At 48.7% G+C, this 21,992-nt stretch overlaps 2 protein-coding genes across 4 annotated transcripts in view; one reads left to right on the plus strand and one right to left on the minus strand.

The window, feature by feature from the left end:
• Window positions 1-152: 152 nt before the first annotated feature.
• dnaja3a (DnaJ heat shock protein family (Hsp40) member A3a) lies at window positions 153-9,624 on the minus strand. 2 transcript variants are annotated; one of them, XM_036553493.1, is made up of 12 exons: window positions 9,391-9,624; window positions 7,996-8,132; window positions 7,482-7,565; window positions 7,049-7,255; window positions 6,473-6,625; window positions 6,086-6,233; window positions 5,141-5,205; window positions 3,980-4,108; window positions 3,710-3,825; window positions 3,173-3,270; window positions 2,444-2,546; window positions 153-1,769 (listed from the first exon to the last, which is right to left on the minus strand). In XM_036553493.1, exons 1-11 carry the CDS (start codon window positions 9,596-9,598, stop codon window positions 2,458-2,460), a joined length of 1,434 nt encoding a protein of 477 aa, XP_036409386.1. In that variant the 5' UTR covers window positions 9,599-9,624; the 3' UTR covers window positions 153-1,769; window positions 2,444-2,457. The 2 variants fall into 2 exon arrangements, with proteins under 2 accessions (XP_036409386.1, XP_036409387.1); XM_036553494.1 differs by lacking the exon at window positions 2,444-2,546.
• A 699-nt stretch (window positions 9,625-10,323) lies between these two features.
• LOC118794097 (mitochondrial import inner membrane translocase subunit tim16-like) overlaps window positions 10,324-21,992 on the plus strand; it is a 138,087-nt gene continuing 126,418 nt past the window's right edge. For both annotated transcript variants that reach the window (XM_036552248.1, XM_036552246.1), the window contains exons 1-6: window positions 10,324-10,482; window positions 14,930-15,026; window positions 15,830-15,910; window positions 16,956-17,026; window positions 19,086-19,269; window positions 20,802-20,878. In XM_036552248.1, coding sequence (XP_036408141.1) covers window positions 10,423-10,482; window positions 14,930-15,026; window positions 15,830-15,910; window positions 16,956-17,026; window positions 19,086-19,269; window positions 20,802-20,878 — 570 coding nt within the window. In that variant the 5' untranslated portion in view covers window positions 10,324-10,422. The remainder of the gene's footprint in view (window positions 10,483-14,929; window positions 15,027-15,829; window positions 15,911-16,955; window positions 17,027-19,085; window positions 19,270-20,801; window positions 20,879-21,992) is intronic.

The following is a 21,992-nucleotide window of genomic DNA, read 5'->3' on the forward strand; positions in this document are numbered from 1 at the left end:
GAATCCACGTTTGTATTTATATAGATTTATTTTCAATCTCTTAACTATATGACATTAATACAACTTCCAGACCAACAACTGAATCTATGTACAGAGCTACTGTTAGAGGATGGGTTGGTGTTTCTGCCATGTAGCTGTGTGTAAATGTTTCATGTGTATGTGTATGCAGGAGGAGGAGGGGCTTGGGACAGCATCCATGCATCCGGGAGTACATCCATAACGACCAGAGAACGCTGGTCTGGTTCTGTCTGGGGCGCAGTGCTGTGCAGATTCACCTGGACAGCCCGTCCCGTTCTCGGCTCTGCGTCAGCTGATCCACACAGTACCGCGCCCCAGAATGCAACCACCAACAGGTGAGGTCAGGGAGGGTCAGCGAAGAGCCAGGTGAGGTAGGACACTGCAGGAACTGCAGGTGCGAGACCCAACACGTCAGCCGGTCAGTCCTGTGACAGCCAATCAGACCTCAGGGTTTTGAGCGCAGGAGCATCTAATCCATGTGGCCAAGACTCATGGCTCAAGACTTGATGTATTTGACTCATCTGCTATTGGCATTACACCTAGGAGCTTCATGGTGGGGGGGGGGATGTCCAAAAATAAATGCTATATAAAAATTTAAAAAGTCATTTCATAGACAGAACACCCCCCGCATCTGAGCTACTAGTGTCCTCGATAGCATCTGATCGAGGTTCAGTCCGCCCACAATGTCAAAGAGTGTCTACTTCAGCCATCTTAAACGTTATTGGTTTAAAATACAATATAAATTCAATCCATTATTATTGTATCTTTCAAAGATCTCGGTGCTTAACACTGAAGGAGTGACACTCCTCAGTCACCAGTTAACATGTATATCTGACCAGAGCTGCAACTACATAAAGTTACCTGTAAGAAGTAAATAGGCATTTGATGACGAATCTCTGGGAAAGCGTTTAGTTGGCCAAATTGTGTGTAAGCCAGGAGTGGGCATTTGCTGCCCTAAGCGTTACATTCTGGATTAGAATCAAACTGTACACCAAATGGTGACCACATCCGTGGCACATGTTTTATAGAATTTATAAAAACTTGGTACGTCCAACCAAACACTTTCACTTGGAGATTCACAACCGCTCCCACCTGTTAACCCCTGACTTGACAGGCTACCACGAAGGCAGCAGTCTCTCCTGGCTGTGATTAACAGTAGATGAAACAATGTTCCTGTAGATCTCACCTGTATCTCAACTGTGTGGCACACTCACACACCAGCTGGGATATGTACACCAACTGAGCTGAGAATATAATCATTTCAAAAACAGTAAGACACAATTACATATTTCTTATTGAAAACAATAATCTGACCAACCCAAAAATATCTCTGGAGAGGACTTCTTTATATATATATATAATTACACAGAGGCAATTTCAAATAAATTATCCATTCCTGTGATGTCAAGTCCCATATGGTACCATACTCAGAGGTAAAGGTAATATGAGGAATCCGGCTAACATTTAACTGGGCTGTTGTGTTATGGTGTTACTATGAATGACCTGATGGTGGCGCCATCGGTAAACCGCACGCCTCGGCAGCTTCGTCTTCGCTTTGTGATTAACGTTCCGTCGAGCAGAGGAGATCACCCACACTGGGTCCTGGTTCGGTCTCTTACGGTGGTGTTCGGTTTGTTCGGGGACACCGTGGCCCTGCTGCCCCTCCCCCCCCGTCTCTGTGTGGCCCTCCCTGCTCTTCTGTCCTCCCCTCTCCCCCATCTTCTCCTCTCAGTTCCCAGTGGACCTTTTACCTGGAAAAAACAGGAGGACACCATAATCAATAATGTGCACACAATCTACAATAGGCAGAGAATCATGTAACAGGCATAGAATCTTATGAGCTAAAGTTCTAGAGTCCTGCCTGCATTGCTCATGCCGTGTAGTAATATGATTTGCTTAGCTGAGGCCTCTGCTTAAGGTGACCTGTATAGCTCACATTATACATATCATCTGTTTATTCAACAGCAGTTCAGGTCAAGAGGCAAGCATAGCTTAAGTCACAACAGCAATGCCTCAACTAAGGACTGGAGTCTGCAACCTGCCGGGGCCCAGTCTGTTCCTTTAGCTACTACACCTTCAAGTCAAGTCGTCACACATAAGGGTCGCAACACTCCTGTGACCTTTCAAACCCTGCTGCTGCTGCTACTCAAACTTAAGAAGTCAAGCGAAATCAAAAACAGCCAATGACCCTACACTGCCCCAAGAGCCACCGTCCCCTCCGTCTGTGTGTGTGCGCATGTGTGCGTGTGCACAGGTGGGGACGCAGGCTTGTGTATGCAGGCAGAAGACTCTCTCACTGAACATACAACAGTGCCACTAACGCCACACACTCGCTGCACACAACTGAACAGCCACGAACCAGGATATGCGCCATACCGAGCGAGAGGAAGAAACGATGCCGGACAGGTTATAAAAAGGGGCCTACCTGGGTTGTGGCTGTCAGCTAAACATTTTCTTTAATTTGGAGAGGAAGCCCTCCTCCTGCTTGTCCTGCCCTGCCTCAGACCGCTGACCTCTGCTGCCCCCACCTGGACACAAACGGGTACTGCGTCAAGAGGAGCTCACTGGCTTTTTAGTGGAAAAGCTCATCAAGGTGGTGTAGACAGATTCTTCTCATAACAATTGATCCCATAACAACTCAACTAATCACTACCTTTTTTATACAGAATGGTTGTAGGTAAGGTCAGGAGCAGGTACACAAGGAGTGGAAACTATCCTCTGGATAAAGCATCTGCTAAATGACAATGACCACCCAGAGCTGTAAGGGCTGGAAAGCTTGCAGGGGAAGACAGGGCTCTCAGCTAGTTTAAACCAAGCAGGACGCACAGCAGCAGCTGCACTATTTTTATTTTAATGAGGACAAGCACGCTGACGACTCCTTTTTAAAAACACAGGAATAGTTCTCTCCTGGCTCCTCTTTCAAGTTCTCAGGCGCAATAAAAACGCCACACAGTGGGGGTAAACACTCAGACACCGAGGTTAGTAACCAAAAGGTTGTATGGAGCCTTAGGAGTGTGTGTGCGTGCCTGCGTGCGTGCGTGTCTGCGTGCGTGCGTGCGTCTGCGTGCGTGCGTGTGTGTGTGCGTGTCTGCGTGCGTGCGTCTGTGTGCGTGCGTGTCTAAATCGGTGTGTGCGTTACGCGCTCCCGTCCTACCCGCAGTGGTGGCAGTGACGCCGTTAACTGTCCCTTCCACGTCGGTCTCGTCCTCAGCGTAGCTCGTGATGAGAGCCCGCTGCCTGTCTGTCAGAGACCTGCACATCAGCGGCGGAGAGAGAAATCGGAGCAGACAGTAAGTATAAAGCAAGACGCCGTGTTCACTGCTTTAGCTAATGTCAGACATGAAACTTCCCTCCTGACTACCGCAAGTACCAGATGAAAAGGCGATGCACTATGCCCACGGCTTTTTGCTGTGTGACTGGCATACTGACTGACTGATTTTGCAGTATGCTGTGTGACTCACAAATCACAATATAACAACGGCTAACAACATGTGTCCATGTGACCGGTATACTGACTGACTGTTGTCTCACTGGTATACTGACTTGACTGTTTACTGTATGCTGTAAGACTGATGTACTGTTTACTGTATGCTGTGTACTGTAAGACTTTTTCATTGTATATTGTGTGACCAGTGAACTGACTGACTCTTTACTATGTGTTGCGTGCCCATGTGACTGTCCGCTGTCTTACTTGGGGATGCGGATCTTGATGTGGATGTAGTGGTCTCCGTAACCGTAGCTGCTGACACGGGGGATCCCCTTCCCCGAGAGACGGATCCGCTGGTCTGTCTGGATCCCGGGTGGGATCTGCAGCAAAAGCGGACAACGGTCAACAGATCTCCTTCCGAGAGTGATCATTTACAAATGTGCACTTATTTATCAGAGTATCAAAACAAATGTGTGCCTACGTTAATTCATATATGTGGAAAAAGTAAAGCATGTGTGTCCCTCTCTCACTCACCGCAATGTTAATGGTCTCATACAGCCCCTGCGCCCTTGCTGTGCCCCCCAGGATGGCCTGGGCCACCGAAATCATGAGGTCCGAATGGATGTCCGCCCCATCCCGTCTGAACACCGGGCTCCTCTGGACCTGCAGGGAAGTCACACAAAAACACCACAAACCATCACAAACAGGCAGAGGAGTAACCACCAATCACAACACAGCAAACAATGCAGCAACTACCAATCACAACACAGCAACACAGTAACCATCAATCCCTATGCGGTTACACAGTAACTATCAAGCACCAATCACAGTGCAGCAAAGCAGTAACTACCAATCACAATGCAGCAGGTCAGTAACCACCAAGCACAATACAGCAGTGCTTGTACCACCAATCAGAAAAGAGCAGATAATGCAGTGACCACCAGTGACTACAATGCAGCAGTGCAATAGCCATCAATCACAAGACTGTCAGGCTGTAACCACCAATCACAATCCAGAACGATGAGCTGACTGCCAATCACAATATAGCAATATTACAACCAACTACATTACAACCATTCAAGAACCCCTGGCATGCCAAAACAGTTACATCAATTCACACAGGGAACAAATCTTTTGATGATGCACTTCAAGCCATACAGACGAAGATAATATTTGATCTCTGAATCCTGTTTTAAGTACAACAAACAACAAATGCTGGATGCTTGAAATGTCCCCAGGGGACAATGCAGCCCCCAAGAAAACTATCATTGTTAATCTATCTGAACCAATCTAGACTACCTGGTGTTAATCCGATTGATGTAATCCAACCCAAACACACAGACTGCGGCCAGACAGGTTAAATTAATTTAAAGTACACCACCACAGGCCGAGACAGTTCATGAAAACCCCGTCCTGACCCTGAGGCTGTAGAGTGCCATGCAGTTTTACCAGATTTTCATTCAATATCTGACCTTATTAACTCCCCTGACTCAACCAATTCCTGCCAAACTGAGCACCCATGTAACTCCTCCATTCTCTGAGAATGCTTTGGACTTTGTGCGGCTGCCTGGATTACGGTTTTCCAGGATCGGTAATCTCCATGCCAGAAGCAGGCAAACTGCCTCACCCCCGCAGGCTGCACCAGGCGGCTGGGTCAGGTGACCCGGGTTAGAGCCGGGGTCGGCCCACACTCACCCGGAACGTGATGAAGATCTCCTTCTTCCCCACCGGCATCCGAACTGTCTGCCCGTCCTCCACCCCTGCAACGGCACACGAGGGTTCACAGCGGTCATTCTCACACACGTCTACTGTGCGTGCGTGTGTGTGCGTGCATATGTGTGTGCGCGCGCCTGTGTGTGTGTGTGTGTGCAGACTACGCAGGCCAATTTACTCCGCAGAGTGAATTAAGCCAGTAAAAGGCTCATAACAGCAGCCCTGATAATGAATGCATAATGCCACAATGTGGCATTCACTTAAGCGACAACGTTTCAGCTGTTACACTACTAACCTTCGCTGCGCCTGGACACTGACATTCTTTAATCTACTGTGGGTTAATTAATGGCAGTGTGTCTCTATCCCAAATGTCATTGGTGTTAGAAGATAGAATGTTTTGTTTTTCTCTATGGACTTCTGTAATGGTGACATCAGTCTAAACTTAAACATACCATTTTAGAAAATGGTACCTGCAAGAGCATGAAATTAAAACACCTACTCATAGATCCAAGATATGTTCTAGCCCTTACTATAATTTCTGAAACATGAGAAAAGGCATAGTCCCGCTCAGTCCTTAAAAGTGCTCTAAAATAGAATGTTCCAGAAATGAGAGCACACACAGTACAGTGTCCTCCTGCCTCCTGACACCATTTTGTTCCGTTTCTCCAAACAGCCTTCACAGGAGCTCTCCACTTTCTTTACCCAGACACTGCTCCTGATTGGAGGAATACTCAGGGAGGCTCATTTAATTGGACAAATAAGGGCCAATCAGATGGTGGTAGTGTCTTTGAACTTGGGAAAAGAGGACACATGAGAAAGTCAGCATGCTGTTAGATGTCCTAAGCGATAATGTTTCACAGTAACCGTGAGCCCTGAGGACCTGCCTTGTGTTTCTAGACCTCCTGACAGCAACAGTCAGCATCTCACCTGCAGGCACAGGTACCATGACCGTCCGTCTCTGCTTCGTCTGTCCTGTTCCACGGCATGACACACAGGGCGTGGTCATGACCGAGCCCCGCCCACCACAGCGACGACACGTGGAGCGCATCACAAAAGGTCCTGTGTTTATTGTCTCCTGCGGGAGGCAAAAACACACACACACACACACACACACACACACAGCAGCTTCAGAAAACACTCGGGTGACTCATAAAACAAGGTTACTGCTGTACACTGTAAAAGGGATGTGATGAAGGCTGTAGTGCCCTGACATGCTGATCCAGAATCAGTTCAACCAACCCTATGTGCAACTACATCCAATTAAGAGTGCGCATCTGAGGCTGATCCGGGTCAGTAAGAGCGGACGCTGCTCACCATGCCTGTCCCGTTGCAGTAGTGGCAGTGCTGGACCTTGGTGCCCGGCTCGCTGCCCTTGCCGTCGCAGCGCTGACAGGTGTCCTCCAGGTTGACTGTGATCTCCTTGTTCACGCCCTTCGCTGCCTGCGTGAACGTCAGCTCCATCACGTACTGAGGGAAAGAGAGACACGCCGTGACTGACCTGAGACCAGCGGCACAGGCAGAACCCACACAGCATTCGGCCTCGGTCGCAACACCCGTCTCTAATCGACCGGCAGCAAATACGCCCAGGCAAACTGCTGTCACATCAACTTCTAATTAGCTTTGGGTGTTCTGCTTTCCCTACCAACAAAACGCGTCCTCTCCTCTGACAGAAAAACAGTCCTTTCAGAAAGGGGGATAATTTAGCCTCTTTGCTGCTCATGCCTTTTCTGATTTCTCCTGCTGTTTAAATTAATTCCAAATTGAACAGACTTGCTTTTGTTTAAGAAAATGTGAACTAAGCTCTGATTGACTTGGCTTTTTTTTAAAATTTCTTTTACGATTGTATTCTGCTATTGTAAAAGAGCAGGGGAATCCCTCTCAACCACTGACCTCTTGTGGCTGATTGAATATGGCGTTGAAGTCCCCGAAACCCGTGCTACCGGAAAACTCCCCAAAGATCTTCCTGAAGAGCTCCTCAGGGTCCACGCTGGCCCCTCCTCTCCAGTACTGCTGCTGGCCGGCGCTGGCCTGGCCCGGGTCGAACCCGGCCGAGCCGTACGTGTCGTACTGCTTCCTCTTCACCTCGTCGCTCAGCACCTGGGCGATGACATCACAATTGGAACCACAGGGGCAGGACAGGGAGTCAGTCACAGATATTCTACTTACTGTCCTGATGTTTAGCTCTGACTGTGCAACTGTTACTCACTGGAGCCAAAAGTATACAGATTTTCTGTAGGATGAAAGGATACAGAGTTGACACTCCCACCCCACCTGAAAATCATGGCGGGGGGTGGGGGTGTGTGAAGAAGGGAGCTCTCCTCACCTCATAGGCCTCGGCTAGCTGTGCAAACTTCTCCTTAGCCTGTGGATCATCCTTGTTGGTGTCAGGGTGGTACTTTTTGGCCATCTGAGAAGGAAAAACAAACACTGCCATCTCTAACCTGCAGAGGACATTTCCAGTGTGTGACACTGACAGAAGGCAAACTACACCTGGACAGGTTTCACCTGGGCTCTGGGTTTAGGGGATAAACATGATGTAATATAATAATGTATGGAATATATGTAATGGAATAATGTAACGTAATGTAATATGATGTGCTACTTTCACTATATCAACCTCACATCTTCTAGGTCATAAAGGTGTCACAATCTTGGCTGTTCATAAATTCTGCCCTGTTTTTACTGGAAGCAATTCAAGTTACAGGATTCGCTGAAGGGTACAACAGCAATACCCAACCCAGGACTTAACCCTGCAACCTTCTGGTATCAAGCCCAGATCCCGCACCGTGACTCCACACTACAATGTCAGTAGTAAGATCCAGTGTGGAGTGTCTCACCTGGTAATAGGCTTTCTTTATCTCCTTCTGTGTGGCTGTGCGAGGCACCCCCAGCACCTGGTAGAAGTCCTGCTTGCTGGAGGCAGGAGCACTGGTGTGGAAGGACAGTCTACACAACACATGGGGGGACTTCACACCTGCAAGCACACAACTGGGATTAGACCAGTTCACTTCATAGCATCTGACACAGCTAGGACCAGTAGTGATGACGTAGATGACATAACTACAGTGGACATTGTGCATTTTTTCTGTCTTCACTCAAGGCGGCTACCAGTAGAAATGACTACAACCCGCTTACTGTACTGTAGATGTACGACGCGCTATGTGGTGTGCACTGAGTGAGGCCTCGCTTTCTACCTGTTGCAGCCCGGTGATTCGGGTCGACTCAAAGCACAAATTAAATGCCTAAAACACGACCAACTAAAAAAGGATACAGTACCCCGATGACGGCCCCGTGAATAACTGCCCACAACGGCACTGACGACGTTCTCGTTACAAAGAAAAAGTATTGCTCCCGAGTCGCCTGCTATTGCGTCACCGTTAAAGCCCTCCGTCCATGCGTAATTGCAGCTAAATGATAAAACAAAGGTACAAACAAACCGTACTGATTTATTTGCTGTCTCTCGTTTCTACAAAAAGAGGTGCTCTTAAAATATTTGCTACACTTACACAGACACTCGATCGGTTAACTGCAATAAATCGATTACAGCGAGGCGCAGATTAGCTAACTAGCCAAAATAACGCTAGCGGTTTCAATGCCATGCTGATATCAGATGTGCTTTGTTGCGCAGCAGGCGTAAATACTGAAATCAGCTAACTACAAATCATCTTCAGTTAACTTGCTAGCTGTCTACGACACTATTATTTTTCCTTCAACGCACAGAGTCTGGCACTCGCTGAAGAGCCTCAAGGTCAGCTTATGAACAGAAAGAAGTTTCTGGCACACGGTTATTTTCCTCATACAGTGTGAGTTAGCTAGTTAGCTAACGTGTCAATTCTGGCCAAATAATGTTTACATCTACGTTTGGAAGGCGAAACGAGAGCAGTTCGTTGCTGGCTAGCTCTGGAGACGTATCCTCGCATGCTGGGTAGCAGTATGGCCAAGCAAAAATAGCCAAATAGAGGCTAGCTAGCCACACAGAGGCTAGGCTGCGACCTGGGTAATTATATCACACTTGCATTTCAGCACTCAGCCGCAGCTAAGCCATCGCACCGATATATTTGGGCCCATGTGTTGCTTTTCGCTTTATAATCTGATGGCACTCTTCACTTAAGGCATTAAGGAGTGACTCGCCTGACAGCAAGAAAAACAGATTAGCATGGCTCGCTAATTAGCCGGCTAACTCGCCACGGCTCTGAGCCAGGCCGCCGCTGTAAGGAGGGGACCCCTCTCACCTGACAGTACTCTCAATGTCAAGACATTCCCCGATCCGCCGCGCAACGCGCCGCCCCCGTGTCCGATCTGCTGGGCTCCGAATTTCGAGGCGGTGCGGGCTCCCCCGACGCGACACGGGCCGAGCGTGGAGCAGGCCCGCCGCTGCCCCGAGGAGACGGCCACCGATATCCAGCGTGTCGAGCAGCGAGCCGCCGAGGACGCCATCATGCCTTCGCTACCCGCTGTCCGGCTGCCTCAACTGCGCATGCTCGAAAGTCCCTCCTAACAGACATGCGCAACGGCACCTCCGCTAGGGGCGTGGGATGTGTTTGGGTGCCATGTGATCCATAGTAATCTATAAATTCATCGCGCTCTGCACTAAGTCGATTATGTGTATGACCGACCTGTGTGTTTACAGATCAGAAAATCTATGTGGCATTTATTGAACGCCCAAATGATCCATTCTTTCGTTATCAAATGAGAAAGGTGAATAGATTATCTCTACTCAAAATGCTACACACTCCTGATACCTTTGTTCACAAATAAAGACGAGGGACATATTTTCAGGTATCAAAAATAACACATGCATACAATGGGATATTTCTAAAATGCATGTTACTGCAACTAAAGCCATATGTGGAATGTCTTTCGACATTGACTCAAATTCATTTCAAACACAAGAGGACAGTACTAGGCCCGGTATTCTGCAAAAAACATGTATTTATTTTGAGATTAAAACGATAGAGATGTCGTCGGACAGGACTTTGATTGCCTACAGCTAAGTAGCTAACCATAATGAAACAGACTCACATTTTCAAGTTACGGTCAGACCAGACATTGCTAACCGCTGACCGAGCTGGAATGTCGATTGTCGAGACAATCGCTCGGCGAAACGAGCTCTCCAGAGCGCTGACAGTGTTTGGCTGTCAGCTGCACAGCGGGGTGGATGTGTGTGTGTGTCTGTGTCTGTGTGTCTGCTGTAGCTAGCTACTACTGCAAGATAATAGCGACAGGCACAAGCACCCGGAAGGCACGAAAGTGAGGAACACAAGATGAATCGATTCAAGACTTCAAAATTCAAAAACACCACCCCGAAGATCCCCAAGAAGGATGTGAGTAAGCGCGCAAGATAATTGGCGAGCTTACGAACTAATCGCTAGCCATAGCTAAGTACTGAATGTGGTAGGGTATCGTTGGGAGGAGCGTTCAAAAATGTATGGAGGCATTTCAACTTCCTGAATACCAGGTTGCTGAATTGCAGTCGGTCGCTCTTGCCGGATTCTTTTAACAGCTGAACTACCTGAATTGCCGGGACTTGGAACTATTGCGAGCCATGTCACCCTACAATTAGACATGCATACCAACCTAACGTTAGATGTGAATGCCGAAAATAAGCATACCGTGCGGCTAGCGATAATTAGCTGGATAGCATTGTTCGCAGCTCTTGCAGATTTCTTACTTCAGAACTTGGCGGTTCATGCAGAGGAAGGATGTTGCACATACGCGACCACTGTCAAAGTCATTATTTCATTGAGTCACTGCGATACAAGTCGGCATTTTCTGCGCTCAAGTTTCGATGTGCTGCACCCACTAGCTAACGTTAGATCGCTAACGTTAGCTCAATCACTGTTTTTTTAGCGCACAGATTTGGTCAGCCGAACGACATTCAAAGAGTTTTTCCCTCGCCCTGCTTAGCTATAATTTTACTATGGACACACGCGACTAATGTCTTTAAAGAGATGTCTAAACGCACTAACTATTATAACTATAGCTTACTAACTAACTATAGCTTACTAACTATATTTCGATATACTTATACGGGCATTTGAATGAAATATAGGTGATTGTCACTCCTCGGACTCGAGATAAAAGAACAGCCCCGAGGCACAGAGTTGGGATAAGAGGCATGGGAGTGTCACACATACCGGTATTTTTTTAGGAGAAAAGTATGTATATTAAGTTACTTTAGCTGGGCTACAGGTTCTGCTGAAATCGCACGTTTAGGCTGAACAACAACTCAAAGCCACGTCTCGCTCTCCTTTTTGGCGAGCGCAGCAGTGTGACCAGCTGTTTCAGAGAGAAATTCAATTTTAGGCGTTTTTAAACTAAGGTTTTGTTGCATAATGTCTCAAGGAAGAGACGTGTTGTTGCGTTTGGGTGCGCGCATTATGAGTGGTAGTTTGCCAGTTCGTTGTCAGGCAAGACCTCTTCAGCAAAGTGAAAACGAGCCGGTGTCATTTGGGTGCCTAAGTGGATGAGACGGTAAAGACACTGGTTGCATGCAGGTCTTCCTGTCTTTTACATAATGCATTTGTACTAGACTTAAGGAGAGACACTGCCCCCCTCTATCCGATGGAATGCAACGTAAATTGAAGTCAAATGTTTGCGTTGGGATGTCTTCTCTGTTTCTTTCTGCAGCAGCGTCTGGCTTGTATGCTCTGCATATTATTAACACTTTGCTTAGGAGGCCACATCATCTGTCCCACCTGAGCCGCTCATTCCCCTGGTGATTGGCCAGAAAAGTAATCGCCGTGTTGACGGTAGTCGTTGTGTCACGTGACAGGGTTCTGAGCGGTTACACATTGATGGAATACAGGGAGCAGAATGCTGAAATGCCCATGAATGGTGAAAATTCATGCAGTCTGAGTCAGTGGCCCCAGGGCGCAGTGCAGACGGCCGGGCAGGCTGGGGATTAGAGCTGTCATGTGTGTCCTGCTGCTTGCCTGAGGTGTGTGTGTGTGTGTGTGTGTGTCACAGAGAGTGCCAGGTGCTGGTACTGCAGCCACGCATACCTCACCAATGTATACCTTGGCTGAAGCATTACTGAAGACTAGGCTGGGTGGGGTTAGGGTCATTCTTAGGGTCATGTTTATTTGCAATATGTGGCCCCGCCCACCACTTAATTAGGGTTAAGAGTAAGGTTGTGGAACCTGTGCTCTTTTTTTGCATTTAGTTCTTTAGTGTTTGTTTTCCCTGATATAGACAGATCCGTATATCTCTATATGATTATAAATCTGTATCTATATATATATGCCTCTGTATGTGCGTGTGTGTGTGTCTGTTTTGGCGTAGACCTGTGCAGTGTGGGAGTTGTGGGAACAGCCTGTGTCTTCCAGTTAGACTGTGAGGATTTCTAATCCTGTTAGCGCAGCTGACTGTTTAGGAAAAAAGGCAGCACTTCAAAGAAGGGGAGGAAAGGAGAGGAGGAAAGGCAAATGAACACAGACGCACCTCTCATGCCTGTGTGACTGTGGAGGAGAGAGGACCTCCTCTGACTGCAGCCGTCTGTGCGAGAGTGGAGCAGAAAGCTGTCTGTGTGCATGCAGAGGAGAAAGGAGCTCCTCTGACTGGAGCAGTCTGTGTGAGTGAGGAGGAGAAAGCTGTCTGTATGAGAGTGAAGGAGAGATGACCTCTTCTGACTGTAGCAGTCTGTGTGAGTGAGGAGGAGAAAGCCGTATGTGTGTGAGTGAGGAGGAGAAAGCAGTCTGTGTGTGAGTGAGGAGGAGAAAGCCGTCTGTGTGTGAGTGAGGAGGAGAATGCCGTCTGTGTGTGAATGAGGAGGAGAAAGCCGTCTGTGTGTGAGTGAGGAGGAGAAAGCCGTCTGTGTGACAGTGGAGCAGAAAGCCGTCTCTGTGAGTGAGGAGGAGAAAGCCGTCTGTGTGTAGGGCCCTTTGCCTGGCCTGGCAGTGGAGGCCCAGGGCTCCGTGCTGGAACTCACTCCTGCTGCGTCTCTTGTTCTCCGGTCGATGTTTTGAAAGGTTTCTGACTGCTCTGCAGCGCTGCAAGGCTCCTCCGCTTCCTCAAATTTCTGCTGAATAGAAAGATAACTGCTGAGAGGCTCTGCAGCACGTGTGTGTGTGTGCGTGTGTGTGTGCGCGCCCGTGCGTGTGTGTGTTCCGTTCCCTCCCTCTTCCTGTTTGTAATGCCTCTTCTCACATCTGCAGAAGCATATGTGTGTGTGTTTCCGTGTGTATGAGACCCATAATGTGTGTGTGTGTGTGTGTGTGTGTGTGTGTGTACACACACGTACGTACTTGGAGACCCGTATTGTTATGGGGGAGAGGTTCTGTGTTTGTGTGTGCATGCCTCACTGCAAAACTTCCTCGCTTTCAGTGACCTTCATGAAGTTTCAGTTCTTCCAGCTGACCTTTAACCTCTGCAGCTGCAGGCGCAGTGTCCTTCAGTGTCCTGCACAGTGCGCAGACCGCTGCGTCCTCTCTCCCCACCTCGCAAGCTTGGGCTGTGTCTGTGTGGCCTGGCCACAGGTCCAGGTCAAAGAAGAATGTGCTGGTGAGGTTCAAAAAATCAGGGAACCGCCAGCAAAATCGTGACCAAATCTGCAAACCGCATCCTCGCTCACGGTGACCTGAGAGTGCAGCAGTCACACCCTTCATTTCCCAGCCTGCACCACGGCACCTTCCCTCTCTGCTGGCTCCTCCCACATCCCAAAGGCTGCCCTCTACAGGACTCTGAATCCCTCACTACAGCACCGGAGTTGTTCACGTTGGCATTGTACATATGCTGCAGGACAGAATGCAAACCCATCCACCTTTTCTGGGTTGCGGTTGTATTTAGGTTACAGGCGGTTTATTTTGGGCCACATATGACCTGCGTCGTAAGTGGAGTGGCTGCTGGTGATGTGAGCCCAATTTCAGAGGGAGGAGAGAAGAAGAGAACATTTAAAACTCCCTGGTGGAACCAGGCAGATTCAGAGAGGTGCCTCTGGTTCTTTCCAGCCACTGTCTGCTTGTCTAATAAATGTGAGCGTCTGGCAGTCTCTGCCAGTTCACCCTCAAATGTGTGGGTGGATCTGAAAAGGGCTTTTTATCTTTATTGAACACTTTGGTAGCATGTAGCCCACAAGAGATTGCTGCTAGGTGTAAGAGATCTTAAGGCCAATGATTAAACTTTCAGACATGAAGAATGATTTAATACACTGTTTCCCTGTGGTGTCAGAAACACACTTTCTTCTTCTCGTACAGAAATTACACATTTAAAAATCCATATGTACTTTAATTGAGCATGTCCCATGTCCCACATTGCAGTAAAACCATAAGTTGCTTCGGCCATGTGAAGACCTTTACTTAATAATGTATAATAATAATACAGACTAATAGAGATAAAGACATTTTATTTACTAATGCATGTGATGCATAAGTGTCCTTCATATGAAGGTATTGTATGTTTTATTTACGGCTCCTCTCCTTAAAGCCATTGTGGTGTGTGTGTGTCTGCTTGTGTGGACTCGTTCAGGGAAGGCTGTGGAATCCTGTTGGCTCTCGGAGAGGCCTGCACGGAGTCTCATACATTTGCACCCCTCCCCTTCCAGTGCCTTCTGTTTTGTACCTTAACAGAAGTATTGATCGCTTTGTGTTTATCAGAATAATTTGCAGACAGTTGCAAACAGGATCTTCGGCTTGTGGAGTGCAAGCCTCTTGTCTTCGTCTGTTACACAATCGTCTTGCAACAACCTGGCGACCTGATGCTGGTTTTCAGCAGCAGCTGTGCTTACCTGTTAAATGTGACCTCTCTGTGCCCCCTGTCTCTGTTTGTTACCAGGGCTGGATCGGCAATGTCAGGGCGGGCTCCTTCACCTCCCTGGGGAACCACATCAAAGCCAGCTGCAGGCTTGTGGCCTTCAACACGGAGCAGGCCGGTGAGTGGCACTCTCAGAAACCCCTGTGCTGATGGAAGATGTGGCATTATCTTATCTGCTGGACAGCAGTGTGGTGTAGCGGTAAGGAGCAGGGCTCATAGTCAAAAGGTTGCTGGTTCGATTCCCTGCTAGGGAACTGCTGTTGTACCTGTGGGCAAAGTGCTTAACCCACAATTGCCAGCTGTATAAATGGGTCAAAATTGTAATCTACTGTACGTAAAGTTGCTCTGGATAAGAGTGTCTGCTAAACGACAGTAATGTAGTTCTGCAGTGGAGTATGGCGTTACAGCGCTGGTATTCTCATTCGTCTCTGTGGACGTGTGTGAGCAGGTGTCTCACCCGGAGATACTTGTCGTTATCGTTGTTTGCCATCTCTTGCTCTGAGCGAGGACACGTCCATGTGTGTCCTTCTGAGCGGGGAACAGCTACAGGAAAGCTCACGCTTCCTGAATAGAACTTGTTGGAGTGGTATATTTACATATTGTGTGTGCATGTGTGTTTATCTGTGTGTATGCATTGGTGTGTGCATGTGTTTGTGTGCGTATATGCTTGTGGGTGTGTGCATGCGTATGTGTGCATGTGTGGGTGTGTGTGTGTGTGTGTGTATGCTTGTGTATGCTTGTGTGTGCTTGTGTGTGCTTGTGTGTGCGTGTGTGTTTGTACACCTGTATGTGTGTGTGATTGTGTGATTGCTCTGTGTGTGTGTGTGTGTGTGTGTGTGTGTGTGTGTGTGTGTGAGTGTGTGTGTGTGTGTTTGTACACCTGTATGTGTGTGTGATTGTGTGCTTGCTCTGTATCTGCAGGTGGGGGGATGCTGGGTCTGGTGTCCCTGGAGGCTGGGTCCGATGGCAAGTGGACAGTGTCTCAGGTCCCCTGTCACGCTGGTGAGACACGCCCCCCGACCCCACTTTCCCGTCATTCTCTTCCTCTTATGAGCCCCTCTGTCTCTCTGTAACTCACTCCATCAGCCCATAAGCCAGTCAGTCTATCATTACAGCACATGCATTTTTTGTAGCCCATTGATGCAAACGCGATTGTCGCAAAGTGCTGCACAGTGGATGTTTTCCACAAGGAACCGACAAACCAGAAACCCCAGAGCCACCCGGGGAGAACCTGGGGGGAAAACAGCTCCCTGACCCCGGGAAAAGGAGGCTGGGAAACGTTCTGGAAAAGAGTGGAAGAGAGAAGTAACAGTGTAGCAGAAACGCATGCAGCCGAATTCTGCCTTTCTGTCCACATCACCTCGTTCCTGTCTTTTACCTGTCTGTCTGTTCATCTGTCTCTCCCTCATACTCTGTAGGGCATCCCTCTCTACCTCTCTCCTGCTTCACACACACCTAACCCTAACCCTCACCCGTGCTCCTTCTCTCTGTTTTTCCCCTTTGTTTCTTTACACTTCTTTTTCACAGTTCATCTCTTATTTAATCCTTTCCGGTTTACTTGTAATCCTCCTACGTTTGAAGTCTGTTTCAGTCAATCATTGTTCATGGAAAAAAGACAGTAATTAATTGTTTACCAGAAATAAGTCCAAACATTTGAGATTGTCATCATCCAATTATTTTCATCTCTTTCTCTCTCTCCTTTTCCGTCTGCCTCTGACTCTCAGTCTCTCTGTCTCTCCCTCTTTGTCCATTTGTTTCCATTCAGTGGAGCTTTATTGGCAGGGCAAGCAAGGGCAGTGTTGCCAAAGCAATAATATAAACAGGCATAAACAGTCTAAATACAATTATAAAGAGTCAAACAAAACACAAATAACACAAGTTATATTAAAAAGTAATAAACAGTAATTAACCATTTCTCTCTCTCCCCTACCTCTTGCTCTTTGTCTCCCTCTCCTCCTCTCCCCTTCTCCCTCTCCCTCTCTCTCCCTCTTGCCCCCTTCCCCCCCCCCCTCTCTCTCCCTCTCGCCCCCGTTTCTCTCCCTCCCAGACCAGGTGACCGATCTGGACTTCTCGCCATTTGATGACCTTGTCCTGGCCACGTGCTCGGCTGACGAGACGGTGGGTGATGCGAGACGCTGCTGCCGCTCGGACAGAACCAGGGGAGCTGAATTATGCTCCCTCATATCTATAACGATTTTATTAGGCCCCATGTCTGGGAATTTATGAGCCGGTGTTTTCCCTGTGTCTGTTTCCATTCCTCAGGGCTCGGCCCGCTGTCAGCGTCAGATTAAATAAGCAGCTGCTGAATCAGAAAGGTCAGCGTTTGACGCAGCGTTGTGTAATGAATCACCGGGCGGTGGTGTAGCGTAGTGGTAAGGGGCAGGGCTCGTAAGCAAAAGGTTGCTGGTTTGATTCCCCACTGAGGCACTACCATTGTACCCTTGGGCAAGGTACTTAACCCAGAGTTGCCTCAGTAAATATCCAGCTGTATGAATGGGTAACATGTAAAAACTGTAGCCTATGTAAGTTGCTCTGGAATAGAGCATCTGCTAAATAGCAATAATGTAATGTAACGTGTTGTTGTCAGCATCAGCAGGCAGGGCTTTGAGGAATGACCGTTGTCCTCCATGCTCCCTGCAGGACTGATCAGACTATTGTTGTGCTCAGCCATGTTGCTTATGTAAAATTCCCCAGAAGGAGATCGGCACAAAAGCGGTGAAACTGGCCGAAAGAAGCGTGTCAGGTAGCGTGTCAGGCAGCCCACTCCGCGGCCGTTTATTGCACAAAAGCACCCGTGCAGCTGCAGGCTCGGCTGCTGAGAGAGTAACACACCGCTGCAGCACAGCGTCACGACGGTCACAGCCTCAGGTCATGAGGATGAGGACACAGGCTTGCGCTCTTTCACTGCTGTCTCATTGCTGTCTCATCGCTCTCTCATCGCTCTCTCATCGCTGTCTCATCGCTCTCTCATCGCTGTCTCATCACTGTCTCATCGCTCTCTCATCGCTCTCTCATCACTGTCTCATCGCTCTCTCATCGCTGTCTCATCGCTGTCTCATCACTGTCTCATCGCTGTCTCATCGCTGTCTCATCGCTCTCTCATCGCTCTCTCATCGCTGTCTCATCGCTCTCTCATCGCTCTCTCATCGCTGTCTCATCGCTGTCTCATCGCTGTCTCATCGCTCTCTCATCGCTCTCTCATCGCTGTCTCATCGCTGTCTCATCGCTGTCTCATCGCTGTCTCATCGCTGTCTCATCGCTCTCTCATCGCTCTCTCATCGCTGTCTCATCGCTCTCTCATCGCTGTCTCATCGCTCTCTCATCGCTCTCTCATCACTGTCTCATCGCTCTCTCATCGCTCTCTCATCGCTCTCTCATCGCTGTCTCATCGCTCTCTCATCGCTCTCTCATCGCTGTCTCATCGCTGTCTCATCGCTGTCTCATCGCTGTCTCATCGCTGTCTCATCGCTCTCTCATCGCTCTCTCATCGCTGTCTCATCGCTCTCTCATCGCTCTCTCATCGCTGTCTCATCGCTGTCTCATCGCTGTCTCATCGCTCTCTCATCGCTGTCTCATCGCTCTCATCGCTGTCTCATCGCTCTCTCATCGCTGTCTCATCGTTGTCTCATTGCTGTCTCATTGCTCTCTCATCGCTCTCTCATCGCTGTCTCATTGTTGTCTCATTGCTGTCTCATTGCTCTCTCATCGCTGTCTCATCGCTGTCTCATCGCTCTCTCATCGCTGTCTCATCGCTGTCATCGCTGTCTCATCGCTCTCTCATCGCTGTCTCATTGTTGTCTCATTGCTGTCTCATTGCTCTCTCATCGCTGTCTCATCGCTCTGTCATCACTGTCTCATCGCCGTCTCATTGCTCTCTCATCACTGTCTCATCGCTCTCTCATCGCTCTCTCATCGCTGTCTCATCGCTCTCATCGCTCTCTCATCACTGTCTCATCGCTCTCATCGCTCTCTCATCGCTGTCTCATCGCTCTCTCATTGCTCTCTCATCACTGTCTCATCGCTGTCTCATCGCTCTCTCATCGCTGTCTCATCGCTCTCATCGCTCTCTCATCGCTGTCTCATCGCTCTCATCGCTCTCTCATCACTGTCTCATCCGCTGCATGCTTCGCTGAATAAAACTGCGCTCTGATGCCCTCTCTCGCTCCCTCTCCCACAGGTGAAGGTGTGGCGGCTCTGTGAGCCCGGTGAGGAGCAGCCGAGCTCAGCGGAGGTGACCCTGTGCCCCGGGCAGGGCCGGCTGGAGACTGTCCTCTTTCACCCCACATCCTCCGGCCTACTGGCCGTGGGCTCCTCCCAAACCGCTCAGGTGTGGGACAGCAGCCGGGACTCCCCCCTTGCAGGTACACTCCGACATACCCCCCCCCCGGCACCCACCTGCTACTGACAGACACGCTCGGTTCAGGCTGATGTATGTAATGGTAATGTTTGTTAAAGCATTTATGAAGCAGTGTAACAGCTCGGTGTTAGTATTGTAAGAGCACATTCTGTCTTTGGTTTTAATTCTGGTTAATGGGTTGGGTGTTCAGTGTACTAGACAAGTCTCTCATTTTGCTTGTTTGTGTGTATCTGCTTGTGTGTGTGTACGTGTGCACTTGGGCATGTGTTTTTGTGCATACGAGTTTGTGATTCTGGCTGTGTGTGTATGTGTGTATGTGTGTGTGTGTGTGTATGCGTGTGTGTATGTGTGTGTGTGTGTGTGTGTGTGTGTGTGTGTGTGTATGTGTGAACGTGTGTCTGTATGTGTGAACGTGTGTGTGTATGTGTGTATGTGTGTGTGTGTGTGTATGCGTGTGTGTATGTGTGAACGTGTGTGTGTATGTGTGTGTGTGTGTGTGTGTGTGTTTGTGTATTTGTACACCTGTGTGAGTGTGTATGTGTGTGTGTATTTGTACACCTGTGTGTGTGTGTGTGTGTGTCTCAGCGCTCAGCCCTGAGGTTTGTCTGTGTCCTCATTCCCTCGTCTGCGTGGCGGAGGCCTTTATCCGGGGCGGTTAGCGTTTGTCCCGCCTTGCGTTTCGCACGGCTGCGTTCCGGAACGGTTGAGGTAAATGACCGCGGTCAGCGGTTCGACCGCAGCGGTTCACCTCGCCTCACCTCATAAGCCTCAGGCCTGTGAGCATGGCGTCCCGCTGAGGCAGGAAGCTGTGCTCCGTGCCCTCGGCTGTGCAGGTCACGACTGCGTCCACTGCGCTCAGCTCTGCGGGGCGACACTGTGCAGTCTGCCCTGTGTCGGCCTGTGCTCTGTGGGGCGTGTCTGTCACCCACACTGTTCCCACCTACATTGTTCTGTGTCCGTCTGTACTGAGATTCTGTGCTCACCTGTATTGTGATTACCTTCATCTGTACTGTGATTCTGTGTCCGTCTGTACTGTGATTCTGTGCTCACCTGTACTGTGATTCTGTGTCCGTCTGTACTGTGATTCTGTGCTCACCTGTACTGTGATTCTGTGTCCGTCTGTACTGTGATTCTGTGCTCACCTGTACTGTGATTCTGTGTCCGTCTGTACTGAGATTCTGTGCTCACCTGTATTGTGATTCTGTGCTCACCTGTATTGTGATTACCTTCATCTGTACTGTGATTCTGTGCTCACCTGTCCTGTGGTAGACTTCACCTCTATTGAGATTCTGTGCTCACCTGTAATTGATCGTGTTCACCTGTGCCGTGGTTCTGTGTTCACTGTTTCTGTGGTGGAGATGCAGTTCAGTACAGCAGTGTACTGTGTACGTCCACACTGCATTGTGGCCACCTGCGATGTGCTGTGTTCGTCTGAACTGTGCTGCGTTTGGTGTTGACTTGTACTGACCTGTATTCTGCTTGTACTGAGCTGTGTGGAGCTGTTCTGACCTGTGTTGACCTGCTCTCCCTCTCCAGCTCTGGAGCAGCACCCGGATCAGCTGCAGGGTGTCACCTGGAAGCAGGATGGCTCTCTTCTGGCCACCTGCTGCAAGGTGAGTCTTACCTGTATCTGGGAGCCTCCCCCTGTACAGTACTCTCTGAACTCTCAGTATTATGAGCATATTTTATAACTGTTTTATCACATACGGTCATTTCTTCACTGAGAGATGTGTGTTGAAGAATAGAGAATACACTTTACTGTTGGTTGCAGTTTTGAGTTTTGACCCGTATGTGTTTTTGAGTTAAATGAACAGAGGGTATGATAATAGATTGTTATTGCAACATTTCGCCACTAGGTGCCGCCAAGATCACACATATATCCTCATTTACCCAAAACTGTCTCTGGTGGCTGCTCTGTGGGTCATTGAGAGCCCCTGTTTATGTGAGGGTCATTTGTTTTATGAGTCAATAGGGATGGCACCATTAAAATAAACTATGGAGCGCACACATTTAGTGCCCAGTCAAACATAAACTGTTACTGATTCACAAGCTTTCTGAATTAAGAAGAAAACGCCCCAAAAACATTATGGTCAGTTTTGAGATTTATTTCCAGAACACAGCATTGGAATTTATGAAATCACTGATGTCGTTTTCGGACCAAGTAACTAGATATAGTTTTATGCTGAAGTACAAGTGCTACAGTGATACCTGTTCTGTATTACTGCGGCATTCCTCAAACCTTAAACTCACACTCCACAACACCCCATCCATCCATTGCATGACATTACATTACATTATTGGCATTTAGCAGATGCTCTTATTCAGAGCGATTTAAATCGGTTACAGTTTTTTTTTACAATGTTATCCATTTATATAGTTGGATATTTACTGAGGCAATTGTGGGTTAAATACCTTGCCCTAGGGGTACAGCAGCAGTGCCCCAGCAGGGAATCACACCGGCAACCTTTTGGTTACTGAGTCCTGCTTCTTAACCACTACGCTACACTGCCACCCCCCAACCCCGACTCTGAGGGAACCCTCCCTTTCATCCGCGGGTCACCTTCGTCCCCCTTCCCGACCGGAGGAGTTATGGCCTTTTTAAGAGACAGAAAAGAGGAGAGAAGAGAGCAAAAGAGGGAGGCCCAGGCCTCACCTGCCCCAGGAGGCCCGGTGAGAGGCCTCCTGAACGGGTGATTTAGCGCCCCGACAAGAGAGAGGCTGACCTGG

The sequence above is a fragment of the Megalops cyprinoides genome, chromosome 19 (assembly GCF_013368585.1).
Source record: "Megalops cyprinoides isolate fMegCyp1 chromosome 19, fMegCyp1.pri, whole genome shotgun sequence".
Taxonomy (NCBI): Eukaryota; Metazoa; Chordata; class Actinopteri; order Elopiformes; family Megalopidae; genus Megalops; species Megalops cyprinoides.

Excerpts from the sequence above, each read along its gene's own strand:
- dnaja3a (XM_036553493.1), bottom strand. The coding sequence starts at position 9,598 with ATGATGGCGTCCTCGGCGGCTCGCTGCTCGACACGCTGGATATCGGTG. Across the intron at positions 4,109-5,140 it reads AGATCTTCATCACGTTCCGG|GTCCAGAGGAGCCCGGTGTT; the intron begins GTGAGTGTGGGC and ends ACTTCCCTGCAG. Across the intron at positions 2,547-3,172 it reads CGTCACTGCCACCACTGCGG|GTGGGGGCAGCAGAGGTCAG; the intron begins GTAGGACGGGAG and ends GTTTGTGTCCAG.